Here is a 22870-nt window from a genome sequence, read left to right on the forward strand (position 1 = left end):
CACGTTACGATGCGAGCATCCAGGCAGTCAGTACACCGAGCCGAGCGCTCCATCCATAGTTTTGGATGCTCGGTGATGCTCGCCGCGAGCGATGTTACTACGAAATGCTCCGGTCAGTCCCCACTTTTAAATTTTCGCGTAATTTTGGTCATACTTGCACCCTATAAGTAATAATAAAGTACGGTTAAAGGGTGAGGAGTTATTTGAATTCCCTTTGATAAAGGGAATTTTGGGATATTGATACGATCAATTGTATATATATATACATATATATATAAATATATATATATATATATATATATATATATATATATATATATATATATATATATATATATATATATATATATATATATATATATATATATATATATATATATATATATATATTTATATGTATATATATATATATATATATATATATATATATATATATATATATATATATATATATATATATATATATAGTATATTTATGCGATTCCTTGAGTTGGAGACAAGCCCAAATAAAAATAGTTATTCTTTATGGTATCTATTTATAAATTTAAGATATAACAAAATTGAACTTCGCGCATACAAGGATATTTATATTTAACTAATTTTGATAACCAGATGTGACGTTTTCAGTAGCTTTGTTGAATATATTATCGATACAAAAATCGTTTATCATCGTTGTTTTTAGTTCTGTTTAGTTGTCGCTGGTCAATATTCCAGTATTGTCGTGTGAGCGATTAGTTTACTTTATGTTGTGCTTCATCATAGCATAAAATATGGCAGATAAAATTCCGGAAGAACCTGCAGTGGAAAGCGAAGGATGGTTTTCCTTGTTTTTTAATGAAGTCGTTCAAAGTCCTATCAACTCTCTTCTTGTTGCCCTGATACTAGTTTTGATTTACAAAATATTTAAAAGTCGCGACACTTCTCCCGTAGAAGAACCAGCTCCTCCGGCTTTGCCTAAATTACGCCGAGATTTCACTCCAGCCGAATTAAAGGCATACGCTAGCAATAATGCAGATGGGCGGATTCTTGTTGGTATCAATGGACATGTTTTTGATGTGTCTAAAGGTCGAAAATTCTACGGACCAGGTAAATTATATAAATATTTTTGCAAACAGCATTGAATATTTGCTTCCTATCAATTTAATTTTAAAAAAAATCTAGAAAAGTTTGGAAAGTTTATTTATTTTTTAATTGAAAACAAAAACTTTTTTATTATCTCTGAACATAATATTTTCATAATAATGCACTTGACTTGGAAGCTGTCAGCAAATTGTGGATCGTGATGATCAATGTTGCATATTTGAGATTACATGACATTATTTTTTGCACTGTTAAAAAAAGCTTCTATATTATAAAGGGGCTATTTTGTATATTTTTAAAAGATATTTACGATTTTTAAATGGCTATATTAACATAAGGATTTACTATACAAATTAGTCCCTTAGGTTTTATTTGACTCCCCGTATGGTCACACAAAGCAATAACCCTGGGTGCATTGCCGTGGAACTATTTAGAGCCATAAGCATGATGTTTCAAACTATTGACTACTTTGAATTTGGTTATTATTGAAGTTGGACAATAGTCAAATGTGACAATTTTTTCATTCTAAAGTGTAAATCAATGGAATTTCTGTCTACCTCGCTTCCCTTATTCTCAAACAATGGTACATAAGATTAATGAAATATTCTTTTTTTCTGTATTAATGAAATATTATTTTTTATCATTAATTACATGAAGGAAAAGAATTACTCTTCAGATCAGTTTGATCCAAGGCAACATATTTAGTAATTAATGATGTAAAAATATACAAATGTTTATGTTAATCTGAGCAGAAAGTACTATGGAAACTTGTTATATACATTTTATGTTCGGTATATTCGCAGTTAACATTCTGTTTTCATCGCTTAGATTTTTTATAAAGATTGAACATGTTGGAATTATAATTAAGTTAAAATAAGATACTCAAATATTATTATAGTCATTTTAAACATCTCTCATCTACAGTAACCAATTATATCTAAATTCTCTCTTTCACTTCTACCCGTAGACATTAATTGTATTGTGGACCTATATGTACGTAAATATCTAATTGTAAAATATTATTGTGATTGTTAATGAAAACAACGCTTATAGATTGGTCATTATTTATTGGCCATAAATTTATTTTGTAAGGTGAAGATGTTGAATTTGTAGTGAAGTGTCCTTCAGCATTTTTGCCTAACCCAACTTTGAGTCTTTATATAAAATGCAATTTTTTACAATTGGTATAAAAAAATTCATTTTTTAAACCTGTACAGGTTCAAACTTTGATCATAATTATCAGTAGCATTAACATGCATAAATATTACTGAGACCATGAAATGTCAATGTCAATATGACCTTCATATTGGCATACATGCCAATGGCAATAGTATTAGAAATGAATTTTTATATTTTATGTTAATAAATAACCTGCTTTAGGAAATATTATTTTCTATATGAACATTTAAGTGAAATTTATAGTTGTTTGCAAGATACTTTTAAATAAATATGTATAAAATACAATATTAAAAAAATATTTTCTAATTTAAAGAAGACAGGTTTCCTTTTTTTATTTTAATTATCACAAGTGCTGAAATTCAATACAATTTTGATCCACACACTGCTGACAATGTGGCCTAATGTAATCTCCAACAATTTGGTTTTGTATCTTAAGGGGTATTTTATTTCAGTCGCTGCTCTTAATTTACCCTTTTAATCATAATCATTTTGGAAAATTTATGTAGCACCATTTTCGTAAAATACTACCTCAAGGACACTTTTGCTAGTTTTGTGTCTTAAATTTTACCATTTATGACTCCCCATAAAGAAGTCTATTGGCAATAAAGTTCACTACCCAAAGGGTTCACATTAGCAGTGTATAACCCACATATGCTTGTACGAGTACGACACTGCTGCTAGCATTTCCTACCTACCTTTCTTCTACATTTCTTTTCCCACATAGCATTATTTTTTTTTACCTTAATCTCTTTTATTGCCATGTATTTCCCAACATATAAACTCTACCCCCTGTCTAAGAATCTAGAGACTGATCACCTAGTCTCACCTAGTCTTAGTCATATCCTTCGTTTCTGTTATTTGAGAAACTATTGATGAACGAAAAAAATACACATGTATTACGTGGCTCGGGTATAGGTAATAATGACTCGTAATTAGGATGCAATCGGTTTATTGAACAGGTCGCCATGACAGTATAATGACAAGTGTATGCAGTCTTCCCTGCCTCAATCTCATAAGGGATAACGTAAACATTCCCCGCGTACACCCCGCCCTGCCCCTAGCGGGCGCTTGGGGTCATAGTTCATGTTGCTAGAATTATTGCGCCGTAACACATGGCTATTTAAATATGTTGAATTTTTTTATACTTCTAAAACTTTTTTGAATTTCTATATGACTTTTTTTTTCCTTTCATTCGCATGCCATGCAAAATCGTCTCGCGTGTCACACTGTCATCCCTGTTCTAATCCCTAAACTCTTCACTTAATTAAGTATGTCACATTGTTAGTTTTTGTCGGCACCCTGTATTTGAGTTTGTTGGTACATTTTAAATCTAATTCCACGCAGTTAAACTTGAAATTTTCTTTACCTCATTTGGGTATTCTATTTCTGTACATTCTCATGGAACAAATATTTAAATTACAAATTATTATGCCGATACTAACTCCACATAATAATTTGTAATTTAAATATTTGTTTTATGAGAATGTACAGAAATAGAATACCCAAATGAGGTAAGAAATTTTCAAGTTTAACTGCGTGGAATTAGACCACTGAATAACAAGAATTAAAATGAATTTACTTTTATCATTCTGTAAATATGCTTGTCATGCTTATGTTGCTTGCTACAGTATTATTATCTGCAATAGTAAAAGTGTTCTTGTAAAGATAATAATAACTTATCATTACTATTATGTTCATTCAAGGCTGGGTCAGTATAATAAATAGAAACATTTATTTTGATACCCCTAGGAATCTAACCCGGGGCCTCGAGCCCGGTACCCAAATGTGCTAACCATAACACTACAGAGGCAGATGAAAAATATAATTGTAATCATTAATTTATATTAGCTACATCATTTAAATACATACAATAAATTTGCATTTAACTGCCAATATTCTTTAACCTGATTATGTATTTTTAAAAGGTACACAGTAAATCATTGAAGAAAAAAAAATCAAATGTTTTTTTTTTAAATGTACTATATGTATTCATAAAAGTACCATATATAATATTCCCGATGAGTAATTTTCTTTACTTATTTTAGGATTAAGGTTTATAACATATATAATAATAAAATTTTAAAACAAAGTACATAAAATACGTAAAATACGTAAAAAAAGCAATGTAAGCAGGCAAGCAAAAGGAATACAGTAAAAATATTTTTAAAAAAACATAGAACAATAGTTAAAAATAAACAAGACTGAAACTCAAATAATAAAATTAAAAAGATTTAAAAAAAATTTAAATAACGAGGAAACATTCGTTGAAATTTTGGTTTCTGGTTTTCTCCATACATTTATACTCGGTTATAACGAGCAACTTCTCGGCTATAAGAAGCAAAAAAAGATAGCCTTTTTTAAAATGTTATAAATATATGAATGTTTTAAAACATTTTCGACCTTAAACAAAAAAATCTAGACCATTGCCGCCGGGATCGGATTACATTTATGACTCTAAGTACTAAATTGGCATTGTCACCGACAATAAAAAAAAGGTTTCACGCATATGGGTTTAAATTGCACGTTGCAAATTGCAATCTTTGTCATATCTGTAAGGACCTACTTTACAATAAATAACTTATTTTATAGTTTTTGAACATCATGCTTGTTTCGGGGATATTTACGATAGTTTCCATATTTTGTATGTTCTATGCTTGCTTACTATGGGCATTGTATAATAAACATTACGAGGTGGGGAATGTCGGATCAATTCTAGAGCAGGTCAGTAAAAACACCCTCAAATTATCAACATATCTACAAATAATAATAAAGAGTGTCTCTCAATTCGTGAAAAGGCGGAAATTATTCATGAAATAGAACATGGCGCAAAAATGTTAAGTGAATAAGAAGCAAAAGTGTATAAAAAGTTTTCATCATTCTCAGTATTGTATTTTTATCAGTATTTAAAAAGAACACCTCGGACTCGAAAAAATATAGAAACTGTGATCGTACGAATTTTGATGAAACTGTTACAAGTTTTGTACTCAAGCATCTCAGGATTTTCCAATTTTTACAGGAAAACTGGATTGACAGAAAAATATGAGATGTGTGTAATGGGTGGATTGTATAAATTTTGTTTCAATTGCGACATATTGTGTATGTGACCATTCCAGATAACATACTTCAAATGATAGGTTTGTTTGAAAAAAAAAGCCTTTTCTCGGATAAAACGAGGATCGGTTATAATGAGCAAATTCAGTCGGTCCCTTCATCCTCGTTATAACTGAGTTCAACTGTATAATCTTTTCCATACAAAAGCTGAAACCAATAACATCCCTGTCAACTAGGCAACAATCTCTTGCGATTTTTAAAAATGACACTAACTAGGGTAACTAAAGTGCAGTGGGGGACTGTTTTTAGTCGAGTTAGTTTTGGCCCTGGATGGAAATGGGTGGGTGTAAATTACATGTTTTCTCATGCAGTATGAGATATAAAGCGTCTAATAATAATGGCCAAAATAATAGACAAATTCACTTGGAACAAACCCGTCAAATCCACGCCAACAAACCTGCGGTAATAATGCCAAAGTTTATGGATGAGGTAAATGTATAAAAGAAGTTTATATTGGTAGTAGATTAACACATTGTTTGCGGGAAACGCTTAAAAGTGTCTTTAACATACTGTTGGTAGAGAGCGGAAGACGCTTATAGAAAAAACACTGAACAGATTGGAGTTGGGTTTGCGGTTATTTGTGATCAGTATACGACCCTATTTAATATACTAACTAGGGTCGGGGTTGATGAAAACACCGCCCGCGGACAACGTGTTAAGATAGGTTTTTTTTTTTTCTCATTAAGTATATATTATCATTCCATTGCCAAAGTTGCAAATTTGCATTTTCCAGTTTTGATAAACAATATGAAATGTGATTCCAATTTAGATTTTTATTATTTTTTAAAATTAGCTATATCAAATAATATTTTTTTTTATAGATATTCAACAACAATACGTAGCTGGTTTAAGTTTTTTTACTGACATTTCTTGGTGGAACGGCATTTTATAGAATAAAATACCAACTAAATATGTAGTTTTATCCACAATAATTTTTACTCTAAATGGCAAAGTCCAAACTTTATAATGAAATAAAATTTTCATAAAAAATGTATCGCTGTGTTTTTTATTTAGCTTTTCTTTCGAAACGGAAAATTTAATGACCCTGTAATTTGGTTTAGTTAACTTTGGACCGATAATTTCTTAACAGTAGGTTAAGATAGGTTGGGTTTCTTTTCATTATGTATATAAATATTTATGTAGTTTATTTATTATCCTGGCGCCGCAGTGTCTTGCTCTTCTATTATTCAGGGTTCCTTAAAAAATATACTGTGTCTTAATTAAGGATAATGATATTAATTAAGTATGTAATTATTTGTTCTCATCTTTAATGAGCCATTTCTTGTTTTCCTTCATTCCAAGGTCTTCTTGTAATTTTGTTTATGTTTAGATATTTTCCTATGTTTTGCCAAGCTAACTATAATAAACCTGTATTTTGTTATTAGGTGGTCCCTATGCAAATTTCGCCGGTCATGATGCGACTCGAGGTTTAGCTACATTCTCGGTGGATGTATCGGAAAAGGAATATGATGATCTCAGTGATCTTACATCTATGGAAGTGGAATCTGCTAGGGAGTGGGAAATGCAATTCAGAGGTAACTTAACTTTCATCTTTACTTAAGGTGTTTTTTAAGGCATACATTTAGTATATCCCCAGTCTGGGCAAACTTTTTGTTAGAAAGTCTACATTATAACTCAATTTTAATGATGAGCTGGAAGTAAATTATTTTTATATACATATTATTTATTATCATAAAGATGAATAAAAGAAAAAAAGTTGTCCAAAAAGCAACAGTTTTATTAAACAAATGGAACTGTTTTACTTTTCTCGTTTGTTTTGATTTGAGACATGAGGTTGAACGTTGTTATGAAGAAGCCTCACACCACTGGACAATCTTCCTCTCCGGCGGTTCTGGATCGCATGTCTCAGTTTTCTTAATGTGTCTTAATGTTTACCAAATTTTATTGTTGTTTCATGAGGCAAAAAGTTGATCAACAGCAGAACTTTTCTCTTGCAAAAGATGGTTGCCCTGACTTTCCCAGCAGACTCCATTTGTTTAAACTTCTTCGGCTTTGATGAAGTTGAATGACGCCATTTACGTGATTGCTACTTAGTTTTGGGGGTGAAGTGAAACACTCATGTTTCGTCACCTGTAACAATGGAATCCAAGAATTCTTCCTTGTGTCTTCTTACTGTTGAAGAAACTGCTGGGTACACTCAACATTTTTCCTTGTGAAATTCCGTGCGACCTTCACTAAATTCTCTAGACCATTTGCGAACATGTTGGACAAATATGCACCATTACCCATTATGAGTGTCAATAGGCGGAGTTCCTTTTACGTGTAAAAAACGTATCACAGCGCGAATTTCGTATCTGGCGGAAACAGCGATAGGAAGCTCCATCTTCGATGGCTGCCAGGCCGGCACTGAGCGGTGTAGCATGGCGGGAGCGGCAGGGATAGAGAGAGAAAGTCAGCCAGCGTTGCCAGATTTCTCCCAACGCACGGCTATCTTTATTGACAGCATAGGGAGGCTTACTTTACGAATTACCCTCGTATGTTACACTATGCAAAGTCAAAGGTTCATTTAAAAATGTATTGAAAAATGTTATTCTATTATTTGGTCTATGAAATATAACTATGTATGAGTCTAGTTTCCTTTTGTTTACATTTCAGAAATTTAAATCCTTTTTTTTCCAGAAAAATATGAACTCGTAGGACGTCTTTTGAAACCGGGAGAAGAGCCGACCACATATTCTGATGATGAGACAGAGAGTGAACCCACTACAGAAAATAAGAAAACTGATTAATCATAATCCACACTAACTAAACTAACACTTTTGCGATATTGCTGTCCGAATACGTCTCGTTAAATCAGCTTCAAATAACTAAAAAGCAATGTCATTCCTCCAGTTCATTGGTCAGCCTTTATGAATATTGAATAAGGAATCAAGCAAAATAATTATATAAAATGTTTGGCATTATTATTTAAGACTGTTTGTATAAGCTTTTGTAGTGATAATTATCACAATATGTAATTTGCTAATGACCACAAATATACTTGGGGAGGCAGCATTTATATACATTTGTGTAATTTTTTTTTTTCAAAATCATGCACAGATTTCTTTAACTTTGTTATCTAAGATGTGAACAAATATATAGGCAAAATACTATCAATGTCACGGGGAAATGTCCTTTCCGATGTCGCTAGCCTATTATTATAGTATATTGTAAAATAAACTTATATTTTATATTATCAGGTTAGTATGTCTGATCTGACTATTAAACTTGGTGATTGGTACGCAATTATTAAACAGTTAAGAATATAAGTTATAATATGTAAGAGTATATCTACCTTACATATTTTTATTAATGTGCACATTCTAAAAATATATTTTACTATATTTTAACACAATTTTTGTTTACTTAGTTGTAGGTGTATAGTTTAAGGCCAGCATTTATTTTTAGGTATGCAAAGATGAGGTATTTTTTATTTTGTTTAAAATCACAAAACATCAAATTTAATATAATTGTGTTTTAGTAAGATGTATAGTGATTTTAAACAAAGATTTTTTAACTTGTGTAATGGAAAATCACAAAGTTAGCGCTTCAAATATTGACGAGGTATCTTCTTAATGAAATTATTCAATCAAAATTTTTGAGATACATATATTGTAAAAAAAAATATCTTTTCCTTAGCAAAACTGTTTTGTCTTACTACTCGACAGAGTAGAGTATTTTAAAGATCAATGCAATAAAAATCTATTTTCCATAAATATTTTATCCATTTTATTTAAATAATAAATGCTTTTTATAACTACATAGCACCAAATTTCTATATTGCAAATATACAAAAAGTTTTGAGAATCAACAACAATGAATATATCAGTCCATATTCTTTTGCAATATGCACGGGCCTTTGAATGCGATGCTTTCTTTTTAAGTAAGTGACATTTTTCTGAAATAATATGTATGTAAATATTTATTAGTAGATTTCATATGTTTATCAAAGAAAACCCATCTAATTTTTCAGAAAAATAAAATAAAACCATTTGCATTTTTTTTGTCAAATTGCAGAATATTTGTTAGTTAGTGGTGATTGCAGGGCAGAGGCATGCATTCTTTATAGGCAGAAAAGCAGTGCCTACCCTGGATTACTCACGTTCCATATAGAAACACGACCAGTGTCTACTTTGCCTTATCCTTATTCAACCCTTCTGCCACTGTTGCTGGGTATATCACAGCACATTGCTTTCAATGTGTCTTTAACTAGCATAATAAAATTATAACCGCTGAATTTAGGCATGAGAGTAGTCCAGTTAATCTGAAGACAAGATAGGGTTAAGTTGTGCGGGGTGGATGGAATGTTACTCGAATTTTTTACCCTATGTAAAAAGCTGAAGGAATTCCATTTATTTTATTAATAAATGCATAGTCAATTATTGTAACGCTTGATATGTTGAAATGTTGAGGGCAATACAGTTTGTGCTATTTTTAAGTTTGGTAATTTTTGAAGAAATTCTGTATTAAATAAAATTCTTAATTTTTGCCATCCATAAGAAACCATTTTTCATCAATTCTATTTTAAATTTCACTGTGATTCCTTATTAAAGGGTAGCCTTAAACAGACATCCGAGAAGTAGCTCTTACAGGCAGCCAAACTCGTTATATTAATGTTCATGTAAGGAAAAACCTCGCAATCATTTTACTTGCTTACTTATAACCCTTATCCGCACCCAATGGTGCACTGCATAGGGGGCACTGCATCAAATTGATGCAGTGTTTACATGAAGGCAAGGTGATCACTCTTGCGCTAGGAACCAGTCCAGGGTAATATTAAATAAATATTACAGTGTAAAAATCACTAATATTTATTTTCACCCCCCTGAGAATCAAACCCGGGGCCTCCAGCACGGTAGCTAAACATGCTGACCATTACACCACGGAGGCGGACATTAAATATAAGTCCACTAATAATGACAGATTAATGAATTAGTGTTGAATCTAGCTCTGTATTCGGTAAGTGTCCATCTTGGGAGGTAAATGCCATCACAAAATAGCAAATATTTTTTAATATTGTTTAGTGCAGGTTGAATGAACTCTCAATATTTGCAGTTACACCATTTGCGAACATTTCTAGTAATATCACCACTGCCTAGTGACAAAGGTGTAGAGCGTGATTGGTTCATGAATGTGGACCAATTTAAAGTTACAGTTTTTGAAAGAGATGAAGGCAGGTCTGGGTATGAAATAGTGGTAATTGGGGAAATTTTGGAACAGGTAGATGATTTTTTAAATTTGGGAAATACGTTTTCTAGTGAAAAAATGGCTGGGATATTTTAAAGGAGAGTGAATGGCGCTATAAAATCAGTTATAGCGGACAAAAGTCTTACAAGGAAACTAAAATGGTAATGAACAGCGGTCATAGGTACATCCTATTACCAACGCATGCGTGGAAGTGAAACATGGAGATGGTGAAGAATGTTCGCAATCATTTACTGTATAAAAAATAGATCCCAAATATCAAGTTATTCAAATAATGCTCCTTCCAAAAAAGATATCTTAATTTGCATTCATATTATCTCATTGCATTGCAGTTAATGTATTTTAATTGTGTTTTTCAAGAGAATTCATTTCCATACGTCTTTTTTAATTATGATAAAATGTAATATCATTTTAAGTTCACAAATTAATTCAGCCACTAAATACATATTTGGACATTATTGAATGTTGTGATATTTCATATATGTGGTTGCCTTAACCTATAGTATATACTACTTAATTTTGATTTACATGTCAACAATAGCTTCAGTTTAAGAAATACCTAAATATTTTTTCTTTAGTAACAAGATGTGCCCTTAAAAATTATGAAAACTTGTAGACCACCCATATTACAATTATGTTTTCCCGAATAGACTTCTTGGGGAAAATGATGTTTGTAAGTTTTTACAGTGAGCTGCTGAAATTCGTCTTATTTGGAAGCGTATTTTTTAGTGAATTGTGGTATTTAGGTACTTATAACAATTTATTCTATAATGAGCCGAATGAACTTTTATCATAATATTTTATGGCGATTGTTTTCTGTATTTTTATTGTTGGAACTCTTTTAAAAAGCTGATTATTCCCGAGTTTTTATGAATATGCATACATAAAAATGTGTATTTTGACGTTAAATATGTTTTTTAATCTGTTTATAATAAAAAATGATATTTTTTAAAACTTGTTTTATTTTTAGTTATCTATACTCATGGTCATAACCACATTTACACTACCTATCCTATTCTTTTAATTTTTAAGTCTGACACAATTATTATTTTTTTTTTTTTTAATATATAATATTTTAAAGGTGTGAGTAAAATAGAAGGTTAATAGAAGTTGATAATATGATGGATTCTATGTCATTTTGGTAAGCTGGATGTACCAAGCAAAACTGATTTATGTATGGATATCTTCTCTGTCACTAAATATATTTCTTTTTAACTACGCCTGCAATGAAAGCTTTTTTAGAACATTTGTTTTTTTAAATATTTAAACTTTAATTCAGAAATAAAATGATCAGTGACTTGGCAAGATACCAGATGAATTTTCTCCACCTAACAAAAAAAGAAAAGGAGAAGATGGACATGGTTGGGACGTATCCATAGAATGCTACCTGATAGCATTAACCACTCACGTCTCTTCTTCCGACCCCGAGGATTTTGACGCCCCGGAAGACCGCTAATGAACACTCACTGACTATACTCAGCGGAACTTCAGGATACCGGACTGACCGGATTAATAATAATAAATTTTGATCATTTATATAGCGCCATTTTCGTAAAATACTACCTCAAGGGCGTGAAGGGAAGGAAGCTAAGGAGATGGTGCGATACAGAGTGACTTGGAAATGTCTCGTGTTGGCCATATGCTCCAACCAGGGAACATGGAAAAAGTAGAACAAAACAAATGCAAATGGTAATCATATTACCATTGAAACCCATGAATCTTTATAAATTTGTTAGGATTTGCCTTTCGTCTCCTTTTAGTAGCGTGTACATTGAGAAATTGTGTATGAAAAAAAGTTCTATCATTTACTGACAACAATACGGAGAAAAAAAATTGTATTCACAATTTACTGCCAATCAGCTTAAAAGATTTGAAAGGAATTATTTTATAAGAAAAAGTATTTGAGATTAAAATGGCATTTTCTTTTCTTAATTAAGAATCCAGTGACTGGATAGTAACTGGATATCATTTACTAAGCCTTACTTGGTAAAGTTTTGTAATGCATAAGATTTCACTGAGTGTGCTAAGAAAATATTATTTTTTTAAGTGAAACTTTTTTTAGGTGCGGCAGGGTGAATTGGCCTTGATCAGATGAAAAAGTGAAATACTTCCCAAAATACTAGAATTGTTTCTACTCCTCTCCATCGCATACGTCATAGACAGTCTACGCGTACGCGCCGTGTTTACTGTGTTATTATGCAGCATACGGAACCAGTAGACGCTTGCACATTATACTGTACAGTAGCTGAAAACATTTTGTTATTTATTAGTTGACAGTTTCCACTTTTTAATAATAAAAATTAATAAATACATAAAACTAAGAAACAGCTCCTACCCCCTCTTCAACCTTCAACGCCCCAAGGACCCAACTCTAAAATTTGGATTTAGCTTCGCATGCGGTGTTTGAAAATGATGTGGAATACATAGATTTTAAGAAAAGGTGGTTCTTATTAAGCAAAATTTAAATTAAAAATTAATAAATAACGCTTCATGGAATTTTATTATCTCCTTTTCAGCTATCCCAGATGAAGTTAGACACTTAATAGATTAAGGCCCTACATGTATTAAACACCAACTTAACATTCTTTAGACCCAGGTACCATTTGACATAGTTGACTTTTTTCTAAAAACATCGTTTTCGTATTGAAAAAATAAGTTTTTCTTCAAAATAAATATATGGTTGGTATTATTAACAGGTAAGAAGTTTACAACATTTTGAGTGTGTCCAAATACTTGTTCACAAAATAAATTAAATAAATAAATGAATTAATTGTTGTAAATAAATTATCTGGTTAAATTATAAGCTTAAAAAAATAATAAAAATGAAAATGGTATTTTCTGGCGTTTCTCATGTGTGTGATTATAATCCAGGATTCGGACCTCACATACTAATATAAGAGTTTCTGCTTAGTAAAAAAGCTTCTTTACATCTCACCAATAGATGTCTCTAGTGAAGTTCTAGTGATTCAAGAACAAGGTTTCTAAATTGGTTCATATATATAGAACTTCCAAGAATTTGAGTAGTGTGGTTGTCAATAATGGGTAGAATTGGTGAATGTTACACGTCACATGTGTTACATGTGTTAAGTGGCCACTTGAACCAGCCGATGACGGTCGTCAGCCCCGTAAATGCCCAGACTTCCATATTCTTCTTCATCTTTGATGAGATGTCAAAAAATAATAGGTAAGAAGTTAATTTTTTCTTATAAAAATACATATTTTTCAATGTATATTCTTTAAAAAATTCCAATACATTTACTAAAAAAAAGTGGCCATGAAATGACATGTAGCTCCTAGCGTTGCCGAACGCTTAATGAGATCTGTGATTGCGAGTATGGCCTTAAACCATATAGGAACTATTTATAGATTATGTAGTAGGAAAGAACAATTGAAATTTTTGTAGCTAATTATTACATACTTTTTGACTGTGAGAATAAATGATTTATTAATGAAAAGCAGCTAAAAGCATAGTAACTAGCATTTCTTATATCATAACATTTTTATGTCACTAGCTTGTAACTCATTACTTCTAAAAAACCCTGACCTTGATGGCTATTTTTATACACTAAGCAGTCAACAACATAGGTAACTTGATAATAAACGTGTTCCAAGGTTCTAAAAAAATTCACCAGATGCTGCACTAATCAGAAACTTAAGATAAAAATAAAAGGACTTGTTTGGATACATGCCTTATTACCTAATTTTAAAAAGGTGATTTTTGGAATCTATAATTTATTTATGTGCATATGTGAATGTATAAATAATAATATTAAATGTGGAAAATGTTATAAGTATAAGATTGGATGTTTGGATAAATTGTTTTTCAAACCAGCTTCCAAATCACTTAATTTTAATTAAAAAAAAATCACATTACTTATTTATAGTGACCAAAATTAATTTTCCCTCCCTTTCCTCATGAAAAAAAAAGAAATATTATAGTGCCTTAATTTTTTAAAATAGAACATACACCTGTTTATATATATATATATATATATATGTATATATGTATATATATATATATATATATATATGTATATATATATATATATATATATATATATATATATATATATATATATATATATATATATATATATATATATATATATATATATATATATATATATATATATATATATATATATATATATATATATATATATATATATATATATATATATATATATATATATATATATATATATATATATATATATATATATATATATATATATATATATATATATATATATATATATATATATATAAATTAATCTACCATTCTAAAGGCGTTGGGTTTGATTCCCAGGGGATAAAAAAAGATTTTTCCTTCTGATATTTTTATTTCAACCTAGATTGGTACCAGAAAAACCAGATTGATCATCTTGGCTTCTTATAATAATGATCAAGATAATACAATGTCATTGCAGATAATCAAGATAATATATATTGTAGTGTACTATATGCCATCGAGTGAGGATGAGGTTTAGAAGGTGAAGAAGAATAAGAATTTGTAACACATTTTTAAAAATTTATTGTACAACGTATCTACAACTTAATACCTATTTATGCATGTTAAAATCTTTTATACATTGCATCCAATTGTTTTTATCTATTTTTGCATATTATTTATACCTACATGCCTAAAATAACTAACTAACCGTCACGCCGCTTCTCCACAGGGGTAGGCAGAGAGAATAAAACGCCACACCACTCTGTCTTTTCAAACATCCATCGCCTCTTAACGTTCATGCATTTACTTATACATACCTGCCTATTATTTCGACTTCTAACCAGACCGTTTTCTAGTATTTGACATACCTGATTATGTCAAGTTTTTCTCGGTCTTAACCCTACACATTTTTCCAACTACATGCCTTATAAATTTGTTTTACCATTCTTTCCTCACTCATTCGTTCCACATGTCCATCTCAAAACACCTTTTTTAATTTTATCGATAAAACTTATCTCAGCTTTGCATTCCTTCCTTATTTCACCATTCGAACATCTATTATAGGTCGTTTTGTCTCACATTCATCTGAGAGATCGCATTTTGACTGCATTCAGTCTGCTTTCATCCTTATTTTGCCAACTCCATGCTTCACTTTCATACATTAGGGTTCGAACCAGGACTCCATTGTGTACTTTCAGTTCATCTTTCGGGGTAAGATTTTTATTAACTAAAACTAACTAACCATCACGCCGCTTCCCCGCAGGGGTAGGCAGAGAGAATCGAACGCCACACCACTCTGTCTTTGCAAACATTCTTTGCCTCTTCTACATTCATGCATCTCCTCATACATACCCGACGATTATTACGACTCCTGACCCGGCCGCTTTCAAGTATTTGACATACCTGATTGTGCCAAGTTTTCCTCGGTCGTCCTCTGCTTCTTTTTCCAACTACATTCGCCTCATAAATTTGTTTAACCGTTCTTTCTTCACTCATACGCTCCACATGTCCAAACCATCTCAACACACCTTTCTTAATTTTATCGATAATGCTTATCTCAGCCTTACATTCTTTCCTTATTTCATCATTCGAACATCTATCAAACATCGTTTTGCCACACATTCGTCTCAGGGATCGCATTTCGACTGCATTCAGTCTGCTTTCATCCTTCTTTTGCCAACTCCATGCTTCGCTTCCATATATAAGGGTTGGAACCAGAACTCCATTGTGTACTGCCAGTTTAGCTTCCGCTGATAGATTTTTATTTGCTAAAACTGATTTTAGTGCACCATTCACTCTGTTCCCAGCATTCACTCTCCTTTCTATGTCTTTATCAATCTTTCCGATCTTCCAATCTTTATCAATCTTTATCAATCTTCAGGTTTTTATTTGATAACCAAATTACTTATTCCAAAGAAAAGGGTGTAATATTAAGAAATATTACTTTTATTACTTCCAAATATTTTAACAAAGCATTGATGCAATTAATCTATATAAGTTGCATAAATATCTAAGGAAATGTAGAAAATACGTGAAAAATATTGTTTCACATATTGAATAATGATAAATGCCATTGATTTGATTTCAATGGTATTTATTTATAGGTAAGTCTAAATGGCTTGTGTTTGGATAGGAAAAGGAATGAAGCTGTAGCCCAATGGGATTCGAACCTAAAGCCTTCGACACTGGGACACTAACCATAGGGCCACTCGACTCCACGACGTAATTGGTTTTACTAAAACTTGTAATATTTTGTGCTTGAATAAAAGGTACAACAAGTAAGAATGATTTTATAAAATATTAATTTTCCAATTTCTATTTTCAATTAAAGTTTATTCAGATCTACCAATGATATATAGTTATTAATAAAAGTTTGTTATATTTTGTTTTAAAAAATATGTTTTGTGGAAACAATATTCTAAAATTGGGGAGAGCAAACAGTTCAGTACAACGTTTACGCTTATTTCAATTATATTATAAACATATTTTCATATTATTTATAATTAATTATGATATTTAGTAAAATTAAATATTCAAAAAAGTTTTATAAAATATTTAAAACCATATCAAAACATTTTTGTCTATGGTCAAAACACTTTATAAAGCGCGAAATATTGTTGGAGATATTTCATAATTGAACAATCTATATGAAGGAAAAAAATAAACGTTATATAAAATATGGAATATATATTCATACTCGTAAAGAAATTTGTTTCGTGAAGTGTATTTATATCGTATCAGATATTAATTTTAAATCATTTTACTACGCAGTGTTTAAATGAACCATAAAGAAAATAAAATTGAAACCATTTCCGATAATCTGACGCGTTGACGTCAATTCTACCGTCTGATTCTGCGTCATAAAGACACTTCCGGAGGTCACGTGCTGCCTTATAGCCAATCAGAGAGAAGTAACACTTTAATAGGCCGACATTTTCTGACAAGCGTAGAAAAAGTTCATCAACAGCCGCCATTTTGAGTAACAGAGACTGGGGCGAAATTTCGTTTTTATCTTGTGATTTACCTGTATATTCTTGAACTTATTAATCAAAACCTTTTGTACTTTAAAGTATTAAAATTTTCGAGTGAAATTATACAATATTTATGTGTCAATGACGCCACAATGCGTAAAGAAATCTGGTGATATTGTTTTTATTCATTGTGCCAGTTCCGACGGAAGATGGTGAGAGGCTCTGTGTAGTTCTTCGATTCCCAGTTCTGTAATGGCGAATCTTTAGCCGCGGATTAATAATATGTGCCTTTTACGGTGTAATGGACATCAAGCAGTCGTGGAGTGGACTATTAAACACTTAAATTATTATGATCTGTTATAAGATGATTTTTAAACCGAAAAATACTTCAAAAAGTGATTTTTAAAACGGCGGGCTGAAGTATTCACGACGGCTTTAGTTTAGTAAACAGAACCATGGCCGATCATCTTGTGGATGAACCGCCTAATAAGCGGGCAAAATTAAGGGATTCTTTCCAAGGACCTTCTGATTCCTCAGGTAATTTAGTTTGTTTTCATTTATTATGTTATTTTCAATTTAACAATCATTTATGTCAAAATACACCAACTTGACATTTTGATGGTGTCTCGGTTTTTATTTGTGATTTGTATAAGAAAACCGCGGATTGCCGAAGAAATTTTCTTGTTATGCTATGTGTGATTATTAGGCGTATAAATAAATACGTTTTTGCAAAATTTGGCTTCAAAATAACGTAAGATAAGACAATACCATCTTTGAAACTTCTTATGCTTTATTTTAATCAGATCAATGTTTCTGCATTTTGGCACGTCTGACATTTTTATCGTAAATTCAGCGTCGGTTTATATGATTTATTCTCTATTTCATTATTTTTTGTGCACTTTTCTATCGATTGATTTCACAAAATAAAAACAATGTGAGTTTGACAAGGAAAGTCATAATATTATAACCAAACAACAGTTGACATTGTCAGTTTGTGCAATTTCAGAAGTTATATTAGGTTCTTTGCATCATGTTTTATAATGAAAGTTAAATTTTTTCATGGAGAGGAACGTATATACACACACACACACACACACACACATATATATATATATATATATATATATATATATATATATATATATATATATATATATATATATATATATATATATATATATATATATATATATTTATATATATTTATATATTTATGTATTTATACATATTTTTTAATTATAATTTACATTTTTGATTTGAATAAAGAGGTACATTTATTAAATACTTCAAAAGCTTATTTTATTTTTATTTATGAAATATCTTTAACAAAGCGATCAAATTATATTCAGAGGTTTATGCATTAAGAATTTAAGAAATCAGTTGCTATATATTAAAAATATAAATTTAAACTAATTGATTGTTAGTTTTTAACACCTGCAAAGACTCATATTTTCTTACAAATGAAATGCTGTAACCTGTAAACATTTTTGACAGTTGCACTTTAACTGTCACGAAAGTAGTTTTAGTAAGTATATTTGACCTTATACTACTACTAATAATTAAAAAAGAATGTACCACCATTATTTGAATATTATTTTAATAATATTTTTAATGTCACTACTTGTACACGGTATGGTACCATACAATACTTTATTTTAGCTTTTTAAATTCTCTTAAATACACGTTTTTCTACCACTAAATAGAACCAAACCTAACCAACTTAACATAATTTTTATTAGAATGTGTTATAAAGATTTAAACTTCTAGTCAGTGATGGTTTGATCTTTGAAAATATTTGATTCTGCCATCAATGGATGGGATGGTTGTCATAAAAAGGCGCAAATTCATTAAAATACAAAGCAATAATTTTTTTTTTTGGAATCAGTTATTCCATAAACTGCATTAAATGATATATGCATTAGTTTGTCATTTTTAATATCAAATATTAATGAGATAAAATGGAATGAGCTTTAAAATGTTTTTTTCTAGCTAGAAGGTTAAGGTTTCAAATAGCAAATTTAGAATAGTATATTATGTAGGCAATTATAAACCAACTACCATTTCTCAAAACAACCAATGCACTCGATAACTTCACTAAACAGTCGCTAAATTTTGCTATTGTACCACTGTCAGATTTGTTTTATAAAAACCCAATCATTAATTATTAAAAGTTCACAAATTGTTATTATATGGGTAATCTGAAAAATATTACCCATAATATAATAAAATATTTTCTGGCTATATTTAGAATTTTTTTTTAACCTTCAAAAGTTAACAATTAAAAAAAACTATACTGCAGTATCTAAAACAAACTTTCCTTGAACAAATTTTAGTGAGTTTTCATGACATCATCCCTTAATTTTCCAACACATCTTTAACAATCCCACAAAGTGTAACATAAGTTCATAACTTTTGGAAGAAAGCATATTTCAATGCATTTGATTTTTTTTAGAGTGCAGTATCAAATTTAGTTCTGTATTAGATTATAAAAATATTTATGTATTAATTGTTAAATTAAACACTAAAGTTGTATTTTATTGTTAAAAACACATAAAAATTAATATTGTGACAATTGTCTCGCCTAATTATGGCATTTTCAAACAAATCTGTGTTTGATTTAACAAGGAATACATAAATTAAAATGGAGTTCAACAAATAAAACGCCAAATCAATAAATATAAAAATATTGTTTATTAGGGAAGGATAGTAGATTGTATTGTAAACTGTTAATTTCCTTTTTATATTGCGAGTTATTATTTTTGAAAATGTACTCAAGGTCAATGTTGAAAGGATTATGAAAATGAATGTGGATGGTGGATTGCAGTCAAACTTCCATATTAAAAAATCGGTAAATCACAGTTAAAAAAAGTTCCTCAGGTAGTAGATTTCTAATACAGAACATACATAATTTTATAAATATACTAATTACAAAGTACTCTACCGATTGCAATAATCAGAATGCTAAAATGACACCTTCCATCTATCTCATCGATGTAAGGAAATTTATTTTGCTGCGCTGTATAGTCAATTGATAATTTCTAGTTTTTATAAAGAAAGAAGATTTTTTCCTTTGCCTTCAGTAACAATCAAAATGTGTTTGAAAGATTTACCATTTCACACCTGGAATCTCTTAAATTAATGCATTATTACGCTTCAATAAGCTGCTTTTAAAAACAAAGTTAATTGGGTATCAATCTAATTAAACGCAAATTTTTTGATTGCATACTATCCAGTAAATTCACTCCTCGGTATGGTGGGAAACACATTTCTTTATCGATGAAAATACTTTATAGTGCGCAAAATATGCGGAAAATATCCGTAAAATTGTATAATCTGTAAAACTTTTTCTATCGGTTAAATAGGAGTTTGTTCAAGTATATTTGCAGTAGACTTATAATAATAGTCGTAATGTGTTATTGATTTGTTCGCAGACGTGTTCTCCAACATGGACATGTTCGATCTGGAGAACAACCTGCCCGACGAGCTGATGTCCAGCGGCTCGTGGGGCGAGGGCGGCGCGGGGGGTGGAGGGGGCGGCGGGGGGCTCAGCAGCAAGCCTCCCGCGCAGGGTCCCGGGCCCGGGCAGCCGCAGATGAATGGAGACATACCGAGACACTTGATCCCTCATCACTACATACATCAGGTACCTGTCCTACCACTCGACTAACCGTCCTCTGTTGCCATTGCAGATATAAAAATGAATTATTTCATATAAAATTCATTATTTGCGCAATATAACTCTTATTCCATTAAAAACAATCAATTGCAAATAACTCCGAACAAAAGTTTGATTATCCATCAACAACTTCTCTACACGTCTGTCCAAACTCAAAACACAGTAAGGGAATTTTTTTTTGTAGTATGTTTTTTTTTGCATTTTTGGACTAAGTAGATTCTACTTCTACCAAAGATTAGATTAGATTCTACCAAAAATGCAAAAAAAAAAATGTACTACGAAAAAATGTCCCTTACTGTGTTTTATGTTTGGACAGCTGTACTCCCTTGTCAGATGGCAACTTTTCTTGTTGGTCCTATTTTTTTTTTAAATGCTTTTTTTTCAGCGAGGTATAAGATAGCAAATCACAGCATAATTATCATCAAATTAATTAGTGGATTGTCCGCATACAGTTTAACTTTACGAGAAAAAGTTGTTAGGGTAATGATTTCATAGTGTAGAAGTCAGATATGTATGTATGGCCATTTTTTATTTGTTGAAATTTTTCATATCGCCACATCCAATAAATAATGATTAAATTGCCAAAAAAAATTGTATTACTTATGTAAAAATTTGAGAGCATTAACATAAAAATAGATTTGTATGAAATTTATACTTGATTGTTTGTTTGTATCTGGCTAAACCCCCCGATGAATTATCTAGTGAGTTGAAGTGTTTTTGAGAAGAGAATATGGAAGTCTGGCCATTTTGATGAAAGCTTGAAGAATGTTGCGGAACATATTTTTAAAATTATGAACAAAAAATGGAATCAACACGTTCTATAAATAATAATAAAACCCTTATCCGCACCCCAATGGTGCATAGGGCACTGTGTCATATAAACGCAGTGTTATCTTGATTGTTTACACACGAAGAAAAGGTGATCAGCCCCCCGCTTTAGGTACCAGTCCATGGTAGTATTGAATAAATATTACAGGGAAAAAATCACTTGTATTTAATTTTACCCCCCTTGGGAATCGAACCCGGGACCTCCAGAATGGTAGCCGAGCGTGCTGACCATTACACTACGGAGGTGGACAGAATAACAGATAACATAATATATTTAGATCACAGGTGCCAACAGGGGAGGGAGAGGGGCTGACCCCCCCAGCGGGGTACTGCAGACAGAAGGGAGGGTGTCCTCTCTATGAGGGGACATTTTGGCGATAGCCTTCGATTAGTCGATGATAAATTTTGACCAAAAAATCACTAGACCAAAAATGTTAGGGTACCCGTAGTTTAGATGGCTGAGCAATAACAATGCGTATCGTTTCAGAATAAATCGAGGGAGAATCAGGGCAACCAATTGGGAGGTCATAATCCCATGTCCATGGGCGGGCTGGGCAGCAAGAGTCCCAACTTGCAGTCTCCACCCAACGTGGCCGTCTCCAAGGAACAGCTGGGGCTCCACCAGACCCTCATGTCCAACTCTGGCCACCCCAACCAACATCACGCTGCCATGCCCATGAGCTCCATGCAGGGTAAATTATATCATGAACTTATTTCTTCCCGAGTTTGATAATAAAAATATAATAGTTTATTGACGAACCGACAATAATGGTACGGTTCTGCGCCAGAATGCCTCATCGTAATAACGTCTTGCTGAATTCTACTGAACAAATCTCTACTTTATTGTATGGAAAATACTTATATTTC

The 22870-nt window shown here is 31.2% G+C and overlaps 2 protein-coding genes across 3 annotated transcripts in view; both read left to right on the plus strand.

The window, feature by feature from the left end:
* Positions 1–690: 690 nt before the first annotated feature.
* LOC148303375 (membrane-associated progesterone receptor component 1-like) lies at positions 691–11529 on the plus strand. Its single transcript, XM_088270048.1, has 3 exons — positions 691–1086; positions 6756–6905; positions 8011–11529. The coding sequence occupies exons 1-3, from the start codon at positions 771–773 to the stop codon at positions 8118–8120; spliced, it is 576 nt and encodes a 191-aa protein (XP_088126174.1). The 5' UTR covers positions 691–770; the 3' UTR covers positions 8121–11529.
* A 5948-nt stretch (positions 11530–17477) lies between these two features.
* The window catches only part of nej (CREB binding protein nejire), a 17189-nt gene continuing 11796 nt past the window's right edge, over positions 17478–22870 (plus strand). For both annotated transcript variants that reach the window (XM_088270049.1, XM_088270050.1), the window contains exons 1-3: positions 17478–18036; positions 20931–21142; positions 22491–22695. In XM_088270049.1, the coding sequence (XP_088126175.1) occupies positions 17955–18036; positions 20931–21142; positions 22491–22695 (499 nt within the window). In that variant the 5' untranslated portion in view covers positions 17478–17954. The remainder of the gene's footprint in view (positions 18037–20930; positions 21143–22490; positions 22696–22870) is intronic.

The sequence above is a fragment of the Brachycentrus maculatus genome, unplaced genomic scaffold (assembly GCF_059751285.1).
Source record: "Brachycentrus maculatus isolate JH-2025_06_01 unplaced genomic scaffold, ASM5975128v1 h1tg000370l, whole genome shotgun sequence".
In the NCBI taxonomy this organism is placed as follows: domain Eukaryota; kingdom Metazoa; phylum Arthropoda; class Insecta; order Trichoptera; family Brachycentridae; genus Brachycentrus; species Brachycentrus maculatus.

Excerpts from the sequence above, each read along its gene's own strand:
- LOC148303375 (XM_088270048.1), top strand. The coding sequence starts at position 771 with ATGGCAGATAAAATTCCGGAAGAACCTGCAGTGGAAAGCGAAGGATGG. Across the intron at positions 1,087-6,755 it reads TCGAAAATTCTACGGACCAG|GTGGTCCCTATGCAAATTTC; the intron begins GTAAATTATATA and ends TTTTGTTATTAG. Across the intron at positions 6,906-8,010 it reads GTGGGAAATGCAATTCAGAG|AAAAATATGAACTCGTAGGA; the intron begins GTAACTTAACTT and ends TTTTTTTTCCAG.